This window comes from Juglans regia, chromosome 10 (genome assembly GCF_001411555.2).
Source record: "Juglans regia cultivar Chandler chromosome 10, Walnut 2.0, whole genome shotgun sequence".
NCBI classification, from domain to species: Eukaryota; Viridiplantae; Streptophyta; class Magnoliopsida; order Fagales; family Juglandaceae; genus Juglans; species Juglans regia.
The window spans coordinates 14,156,162-14,166,266 of record NC_049910.1 but is presented as its reverse complement, the minus strand read 5'-3'; the positions used below and the strand labels follow the sequence as shown (position 1 = coordinate 14,166,266).

Below are 10,105 nucleotides of genomic sequence, written 5' to 3'. Positions count from 1 at the left end.
CCACAACCTTCCAGAATAAAATTCTATCGGAATGCAAACATTAATTCTGTCTAATAGGATTACTTTAGCATATTCTAAAGAATGTTGTAATATCCTATAAATAGTGAATAATACTCAGCTGTGTAAGAAAATATAGTTGAAAAGTTTGTATTTTATTCTGTGTGTATATTCCGTTTTGATCAATTCTAGTTGATGAATTTTACCGTATATATTGTGTGCATTGGCTTTTACTCTACGTTTTAGTTTATTCAACAGTCACGTACTGTACTTAGTGGGAGGCATGCAGCCATGTGTCATCGTGGATAGCGGCCATGATTAACTATTTTTTTGAAGAAAACTTTTGGGTACGTAATCGTTGGAAGAAGAGATGTTTCTAGATACCAAACAGGGAGACATATGCATGATCATCAACAATCGATAAAGAACAGGATTAGTTTGCTTCGATCGTGCTTGATGTGCATCATGTTGTGTATTGATATTGCATTATAATAAATTATATCACCGTACGTGTCTATTATGCGCGATTAATGTTTCCAACTTTCCGTACGCGTGTGGTGAAACTACCTAGGTTTTTATAACGAATAATGTGTAGTGGAATATGTAAGTGTTATGTAATTATTTAAAAAAAAATAAAATTTATTATTAAAAAATTAATTTATTTTTATATGAGTTCTATATTATTTATTTACTTTAATTCAAAATAATTACATAATATTTGTGCATTCACGACTGTAACTATTATTTATCTTTTATAATATTTTAGTTAAAAATTATTGCACAAATACCCCTCAAAAATATTTATTTTTTGATAAAATAAATTACCTAGTGATCAATAAGGGTAGTACTTTTCAATTTTTTTTTTTTTTTTGAATTTAAAGGGACAATTTAATTTTTTTAAGAGAAAAAGGGATCAATATTGCATTGTATTTTTGGTGGTTTAATTGTGGGTGATTGCCAAAAGTTAGTTTATGTGATGGTTGCAAATCAATTGGGATGTAATTCGTTTCATGCCATATCTTTATTATTAATATAAATGAAATATACATATATATAAAGCTCAAAAACATGATCGATCAGATGTTGATCTTGGCCTTCTGCAAGTGTTTCTGGAAGCAATAACAGAGTGGTAACAAAAATGTACGTACGCAGGATGGACAAGCAAGAAAGCAAAAGCATTTGGATCGTATAGATAAGTTCGATGTGCAGATATTCATAAGAATATAATATTATTTGACCAATTTGTGGTCGGTAATTATTTGTTAGATAGATGTTGGATGGGATATGCAGCGTACACTCAATTTTCATGTCATTAATGCCTTTGAATTTGGTTCCCCAGATTGAGTGTGCGCCTTAAATGAAGTCATGTATTAATTCTGAACACTCAAATTAAGGTTCTTGGGTGCTTCTGGAAGCAATAAAACAAGGGTTAAGATTAATGTACGTTGGATCGAGAAGCAATTAAGACCATGTGAACACTAGGGTTTTGACCGCATGCAGCCCAAATCTCTGTATACCTACATATGTAGATTACGAGATTTTATAGCATTTTGACTGATTTATGTGTTTGTGTTAGATAGGGGTGGATGAGATGCAGCACCTGATTTTCAGCCATTTCTTGACTTTGGTTTCACGGATAGAGTGTGATCAAAGCGTTACAAGTTTGCTACCTCAGATAAAGCAACAGGCCTTGTTATTTTTAATTTGGAGATAGAGAGGACACCTGTCACTGTTGTATTAGCCACGTGGCTGGTTAGTACTGGTCTGATTGAAAATATGGTACAGCTTGGAAAGTTGCATTATGGCAAGTTAGACATATGCATCTTTCAAAGGAGTGACACTTCATCATTTATATACTATTTTTTTTTTTAATTCCTCTGAACTATATATACTTTGAATAATTTTTTGTCTATATCTCAATAATGCATCAGCAGCTAGAGTAACATGAGATTCTTTATATCTATGGAGTTCATGTAAAATAAATCATTTTCTTTCTTGAAATAATGATACTAATAAATACCAGATCCCTTAAGGTAAAATCAACTGATATATATTTATTCCCATCTTTTGCACGAAAACTGAATTGCATGTGCTTATATATATATATATATATATATATATATATATATATATAGCACATATATAGCACAGAAAGATCAGAAAAGCTTCGAAATCAAATAAAATGGTTCGTCTAATAATTATTATCATGAAGAGCTAGCAGATCAGATCAAGTTCTGTCCCAGTAATACGTTCTAATAATTAAGAAACAGATCGTAGTGGTACTCTTGAAGAGAAAATCTGAGAAAAATAAAAAATAAACTGGAAGACGTGTAATTTTCTCATCTAATCTCATCTCATATCGTATAATTATTATAAATTTTTTAAATTTTTATATGAAATATAACAAATAATTTAACTTTTTTAAGTCTAAAAAAAATTAAAAAATAAAAAAATAATATTATAACAAATATTTTATTTAACTTTTTAACAAAATATTTCATCTCTTTCATGCATATATATATATATATATTTTGCAGAGGAGAAGCATGATGCATTATATGCTTCATGTATGACATCTTTATACGTACACGTGGCCTGAGGTCGGCACCAAATCCGTCTGACTACAATGTATATCTCAAACTTCTCCTCCAATATATATAAAGGTCATCATCGACGACTATTAGGAACAACAAGTACACTTTTTGTTTTTTGTTTCAGAGACCACTACTTTAACTTTGCGTCTTCGGTACTGATGATCAGTTACCACGCACCTTAATAATTTCCTACTACCTTTACAAAAAAAGAAAAAAAAAAGCTTCCGTTTTTTGGCAACCGTACCAGCTGTTAATCCAGATAACAAACATCAATGGGAAGAGCACCAGCTTGTTGTGAGAAGAATGGGCTCAAGAAAGGTCCTTGGACTCCAGACGAAGATCTTAAGCTCATAAACCATATTCAGCTCCATGGTCCTGGCAACTGGAGAAACCTTCCAAAGAATGCTGGTATCCTCTCAATTAACAGCTTCTAATTTCTCCATCAATACATATATATATACATGCATAGCTTTGATCGCATAAATATTTATTTATTGTTTTGCAGGCAGCTTAATTAATTAATTTGTGATTATGATTTATGCTAACTTAATTATAGAGGCTTAATTATATATTGATCTTCACTAATTACTCATGTAATTTATAAACAGGTTTGCAAAGATGTGGAAAGAGCTGTCGTTTGCGATGGACTAACTATTTGAGGCCTGATATCAAGAGGGGAAGATTCTCATTTGAAGAAGAAGAGACAATAATCCAATTGCACAGTATCTTAGGAAACAAGTACGTACGTAAGATATATTTAGTTAATATATTTATTTATGCCTGATGTCAAGATCAAATGGTAGTTTCTTGATCATAAGATCTGGTTAGTTTTGTAACTTACAATAATTTCTTAATCAGATGGTCATCCATAGCCGCTCGATTACCGGGAAGAACTGATAATGAAATCAAGAATTACTGGAACACCCACATCAGAAAAAGGATGCTAAGAATGGGAATTGATCCTGTGACTCATGCTCCTCGCCTCGATCTTCTTGATCTATCCTCCATCCTAAGTTCATCTGTTTGCAACCCCACAATCCTCAATGTGTCAAACTTACTGGCCGGCTCTCAACCCCTTGTGAATCCAGAAATGTTAAAGCTAGCCGCCGCTATCTTGTCACTAAAACAGGAAAACCTAATACCCATAGCAAGAAATCTTCAGGAAAACCAGATTTTCGATTCCTTAATGCAAAACCAAGTCCAACCGTTACAGCTTAATCAGTATCAAACTCCAGTACTACAACAAGGGTTGTTCTCATCGGAGATGTCAAACCAACTCGTGCAAGCCAATAATTTAGAAGGGTTATGTTCGAAGGTGGCAACTTTTGGTAATTGCTCAGATAATTCGATACCTTCAGACTTGAATGAAGATTTTGTTTGCCACCCAAACCATGGGAATTGCAGCTCTAATCCTACGGTTCCTGATATACAAGAAAATTCAGATTTCCAGTCACTATACAATAGCAATCAGAATTTCAGCTTTGAGTCTGTTTTGTCAACACCAATATCAAGCCCTACTCCCATGAATTCATCTTCTACATTCATCAACAGCAGCACTGAAGATGAGAAAGAAAGCTACTGCAGCAACTTGTTTAAGTTCGAAATTCCAGAGGGCTTGGACTTCGATGAATTCATGTAATCAAATTATGTATATAGCCAGATATATATATGAGTGATCATGTTTCTCCTTTTTTGTTTTGTTTTTTGTTTTTGTTTTTTTTTTTTCTCTTGGGGGGTTTCGGTTTGTAGTGGAAGTTGGTAATGAAATTCATTGTTTTTTGTTTAAACCTGTTCCATGTCAGAATTCTCGAGTAATAATTCCATTAATTATGGCGTAAACGACGACTGATTGAAATAGAGGGGCCCCCCTAAACGAGGAGTTTGGCCAAGGAACTGATGCATCATGAGAAATACTGTCTGCACAAAGATTTTATAAAAACAGAATTTATAAATTGGGTAGATCAATTCATGTTAGATAATAAATCTATTCTATAAAATAACTTTTATATCAAATTACTTTAATTTATAAAATTATAAGATCAAAATTTGCAGATTTCAAATTTATTATTTCATCATAATAGAATTTGCTCCAAAATCAACTATATATGATCTTAATTAGTCTGTTAACTGAAAATAAAATTAAAACTCTCCCAAATCCCAATAATATATATACCCATACGTACTTTCTGTTTATATTTAGTAACGATGGCAGGAGGAATGCATATAAGAAAAAGAGAACAATTTTCAGGAATATTTAAATAATTTAGATTTAAATATTTGTGTTTCGGGTCGAGAGTTAGGGCTCGTTTAGATAATGAGACGAGATAATTTTAAATAAATTAAATAACATATTGTTAGAATATTAATTTTTAATATTATTATTATTTTAAAATTTTAAAAAATTAAATTATTTATTATATATTATATGAAAATTTAAAAAAATTATAATAATAAAATGAAATAAAAAAAAGATGGCGTGTGATGGCTTTGAATCCAAATAAGCATGTGAATATTAACTGAAAAAGTACAGTTCTTTGGTCAAAATTTGAAATTTGTATTGAAGTTGATTGAAATGATGGTATGTAATTGGCTTGCACAACCATATTATTTCTCTTTTTTTTTTTTCTTTATGCATGGTTATTAAACTTATGAATTATTATATATTAGGTCTCTTTTGGTTATATAAACCATCTCATCTAATTATTATAATTTTTTTAAACTCTCATATAAAATATAATAAATAATTTAATTTTTTCAAATCTTAAAATAAAAACTATATTAAAAAATTATATTCTAAAAATATTTTATTCAATTTTCAACTTTCATTTAATCTCATTTTATCTCATCTGTGTAACTAAACAAGGCCTGATGTTTTTCTTCATCTTAAATTCTGTCATTCCAAATTTCCAATAACACCATTATTGAAGTTACACATTTTTCAAAATACAGTTTCATATTTCAATCACTTAAATATACGGTTAATTAAAATTCAAAACATCAACATAATTATATATATATATATATATATAAATATATAATTGATAATGATAAAATCTAAGATGATCAAGAACAACATTAATTAGCACTGGCCTGCAATATATGAGATGAGAAGCAATGAAGCATCCAGTACTGGCTGATCATCAACCACAATAATTAGCAGCTCATCATGTTTGATTTTGAATCTCGAAATTAAGGTCCAAGGATGTGCTTTAATGTTTATATATTACAGGCCACGTACTTTCTTGCACGTCTGGGAATCAACTTTAAGTTTTCAAAGTGGGAAAGGAAATTTAAGCATATATATATAGCGCAGGCGCGCGCTGAGCTAATTAATTTGGTATAAAGCTGGCATGCGTGGGAATCATACCTCATTGCCTCGAACATTTCTACATGACTCGGAGCCAAAGTCGTATTTTTTGACTCAACTTCTCTTGGCTCCGCTCCAACATATAAGATTTGTGCTTCGTTTTGCCTTCTTAAATTATTTTTTAGGTTTTTATTGATCAGCAAATTAAATGTTATATATTAATATACAATGGCAGAATAATATATATATATATATATATATATATATAAGGAGGTAAGGAATCCCGACAAATTAAGACAATATTATTAGAGTATACAATTAATCAATTACTATATATATATAGTTGCCCAAATAAATAAATAAAAAATGAGAAAAGGTTCATGAGTACCACAAGGGTGATGATTGATTTAGAAATATAGATTTGATTAATGAATCATTTTAATTTTTTTACAGAAAATAAATTCTGTGCTTCTGTATAATTAGGTTGTATTAGAGAATTCATCAAGAAACTCCATGTTCTTCACTTACTACAGATCATTACAATATCGACTCTTGTCTTTTCTTTTCCATTTTTATTCCTTTTTAAAAGCAAATAAGCTTGCATTTGGAACAAGGCAAAGTGGAGAAAAGTTTAAAAGAAAACAACCGATCGAGACCTACAAACTATGAGAAATAATATTTATAATCGTGGAGTGCGTAAGCACCGCATAATGATCATTTTGAGAAAAGTCATGAGTACTAAATACGGGATCCATATGAAAAAAATTAATTTTTTAATAGTAGACCTTACTCTTTTTCAAAAAGATTGCACGACACTTGCGCACTCTACGACTGTATGTAGCATTGTTCACAAACTATATGGATAATTATTAATATGACTATGGGCGGGTCTTTTCCTCTATGGAACCAAGGTGTGAAGATTGGATTGTGTAAAATCACCAATACTTGTCACAAAAGATAAAGGTGATGGAAAGAAGTAGATTTTATTATTTATTTTATATCTTAACACTCTCCCTCACGTGTGGGCTAAATTCTCATTCAATGTATGGCCCAACACATGAAATGTTTAATTAAATTGGGTAGAGTGTAGAGTCGGGGTTCGAACTCAGGACTTCTGCTCTGATACCATGTAAAATTAGCACTTTTCTCAAAAGTTTAAACTGATACGAATATGTGGATTTTATTATTTATTTTTAACTTAATAGATTGTTTCTTTTGAAGAGGTAGCGACCTGCTTTGCTAAGTCGTACGCACAAGAGTTTGCACTATATGCAGCGCTTAAAGTGCTCCAATCAATCTAATTAAGGATGCTCTTTTTGATCTGGATGATTGGGTTGAGTCCTCATGTCTAGTTGCTATTACTTGAAGGGTTTAATTTCTATGGCCTCTTGCACAGATTGTGAGTCCCCTTCTATTGTTACCGTCTTGTGGTTAAGGTTATGAGCTTCGGTTGTTGCTAGCCAGGAAGCTTCCTTCACCTGATCATGTGGTTGGTTCTCATGTAGAGATAAAAGAGTGCTTATTCCGATACTGATCAAAACTCACAAATGCTAGCCTTCAGATTTGCTTATTTGAATCAAGTACCTTTTATTAATATTAAAACTCAAAATGGGGATAAAAAGGCAAGAGGATACATTTAATACTAGATAAAAGCTATAGCCATAAAAGAATTTCATAAAAGTAGACTCTCAAAATGGGGATAAAAAGGCAATAGGATACATTTAATTACTCAAGTTGATTCAAATATATGAATCATCGTTGATTTGTTTCAAACTTCCGCATTATTTTTCTCACCACCTAACTAGCTAACAATACAAAAGCACACAACGGCGCCATAAGTCAGCATAAGCTCCATAATGATTTCTTTTTTTCTTGGATTTACAACTGTTATTCTAGACCGGATAGGAATAAATTATGTACATATTGACTTGCCCAGGAAAAAAAAAAAAAAATGTACCTTTTGACGTTGCCAGAAGGTGACTCATGATTTCCATAATACATAGCGTGCACACAACAAATACATAATTTAGATGCAAAAAATAATATTTTACATAATTTACAAGAAGCTTCGAAAAAAAAGAAGAAAAATGCATTAGAATCTTATGTGTAAAAATGATGAATAATTCTATTTGAAGATTTTTACACTACAAATCATCCATGTAAGTGACGTAATCTGATTTGGAAGAGAAATTTTAAAATTTGAATCTTACCAATCAAATGATGTCATGTAGATAATGTATGGTGTAAAGACTTTCAAATAGCACTACATGCACAAGACAAGAACACTGAGAAGAGATTCTGAACCAATTAAATTTAAATTTCGTTAGAAGATATAAAAACGGCCTTATCAATATTAATCCTTGGCTTGAAGTAACCTCGTTCGTTTGTTTTGATATAAAATAAATGTTTTAAGAAAAAGAATTAATGGGAAAATTATTTCAGTAAAAAGCAAATTGATGTTTTTCAATAAAAGGTTTTGCTAACTTCAGAAGTACTGAACATACTCCATTTAATTAAGTACTTAAGTACCAATGCCATTGAAAATTAAGTTCAAATAAACTGAGGATTAAGGTTGCGTTTAGGCAGTAAGGTGATCTCAGATATTCTATGAATAATAGTAAAAAAATAATGATAAAATAATAATAAAATATTAAATAATAATGAATAGTAATAAAAAATAGATGAAAAGTAAAAATAAGCCCTAAATATCTTAATCCTTAAAATTATTGTATTCAGGCCACTCGCTCGCTAAAGTAATATAAAGTTATAAGAGTTCTTCTATGGACAGTCCGTGATACGTAACCGTGGTACAATCGGTTGACACGTCAGTTGATTTTTTGTTAGATCATGAAAAGAGAAAGAATAAAAGAAAGAGGGTTGGCAAATCGAGCGAGCATAACCGAGCGAGTAGACAGAGCTTCTCTTTGTCTTCGTGGAGCTTCTCTTCACGTGTAACCAAGTGAGCTTCTCTTCGTGGGTTGGCAAATCGATCTGTTTACCGTGGGTTAGAGCTTCTCTGCTTCTTTGTGGAGCTTCTCTTCGTGTGTAACCTAGCTTCGTGCGTAAAAGAGTTCACTTTAAAAATGAAAGCGACAAACCTCTCTTTTGTGGCAACTAGGGGACATCGCAGGTGATGTGAACTCCGGCGTCCGATGACCGGGCAATGGACTTCTTCTGAGCACGAAACAGAAAGGGTTTTCGTAAAATTGTTTGTGGCTACAAGACAAATATGCCGCTTCTCTCCGTTTGGTTAATAATTCAACTGCTTTAGAGTCTATGGATTGGCTACTACTTGAGAAATCGAGATCCTTAGACCTTTCCTCATTACTTTCGAACCAAATCGCACTACTAGGCTTACCATTACAAGAACAAGAATAGGTGGTCTCACAAGCACTTTTATCGAAAGCAATTTTGTCCTCCATGGCCACATTTTTTTTCTGCATTCGTTTTGGGCTTTTGTTGGAGGTTCGGCAAACTAATGAATCCCATTTCAAAATGTCCTTCATTGAGATGTTAATTCTATCACCTGCAATCTCACAATTTCAGCCCTAATGGGTCAGTCTCTTTACTATTGACCCAAATAAACCAAAATCTATGGTTTTTGGGTTTTGAAGCTGACAATTGTTTCTGAATTCTCAGAGAAGCTTCAAAAAAAGAGTTGTGATTTTGGCAGGATTGTGAAGGAAAATGGCATTTGGGCTTCTATAAGGGCTCTTGGCCAGAGATGAAAAATCAAAGAGTAGATATTTCCTAAGATCCGGGAAGTCATGGAAGGGAGAAAGCAAGCGTTTTGGCAAAAGTCTCAAGGAAAGCTCAGCGTTTTGTAGATGGATTTTTGTTTCTTGACATCTTGTAATTAGGTCTTGGGTGAGGGCCCTTTGAGTCGGTAGCATTTACCAGCAATGTAGTTCTTAAGAAGGAATGGTTCTTGGTTTTTTTCCAGTAGCTAGTGCAAGTGCTTTTGAGCCATGCGAGGAGAAAGGAAACTCATGGGAGGAGAAGGGAAAAAAACGAAATGAGGGAGGAAGAAGACCCAAAGGCTAGAGGGTTTTCTTTTTTTCTTTTTATTATTATTATTAAGGGCTATAGGGTTTGAACTTGGTTCTCCCTTTTGAAGATTAGTGATCTTACGCCATTTGGTCCAAAAGAGCATTGTTTTCAAAAGAACTCATTGTGCAATAAAAAATGTAAATTTCTAAAAATTGCA

General features: G+C 32.2%; 1 protein-coding gene across 1 annotated transcript; it reads left to right on the top strand.

The window, feature by feature from the left end:
- The first annotated feature begins 2,730 nt into the window (after positions 1-2,730).
- LOC118349560 (transcription factor MYB102-like) lies at positions 2,731-4,344 on the top strand. The gene is made up of 3 exons (XM_035694547.1): positions 2,731-2,999; positions 3,200-3,329; positions 3,450-4,344. The coding sequence occupies exons 1-3, from the start codon at positions 2,864-2,866 to the stop codon at positions 4,228-4,230; spliced, it is 1,047 nt and encodes a 348-aa protein (XP_035550440.1). The 5' UTR covers positions 2,731-2,863; the 3' UTR covers positions 4,231-4,344.
- Positions 4,345-10,105: the final 5,761 nt, after the last annotated feature.

Coding starts and splice junctions, on each gene's coding strand:
- LOC118349560 (XM_035694547.1), top strand. CDS start 2,864: ATGGGAAGAGCACCAGCTTGTTGTGAGAAGAATGGGCTCAAGAAAGGT. Junction 3,000..3,199: donor AAACCTTCCAAAGAATGCTG/GTATCCTCTCAA, acceptor ATTTATAAACAG/GTTTGCAAAGATGTGGAAAG. Junction 3,330..3,449: donor CACAGTATCTTAGGAAACAA/GTACGTACGTAA, acceptor TTTCTTAATCAG/ATGGTCATCCATAGCCGCTC.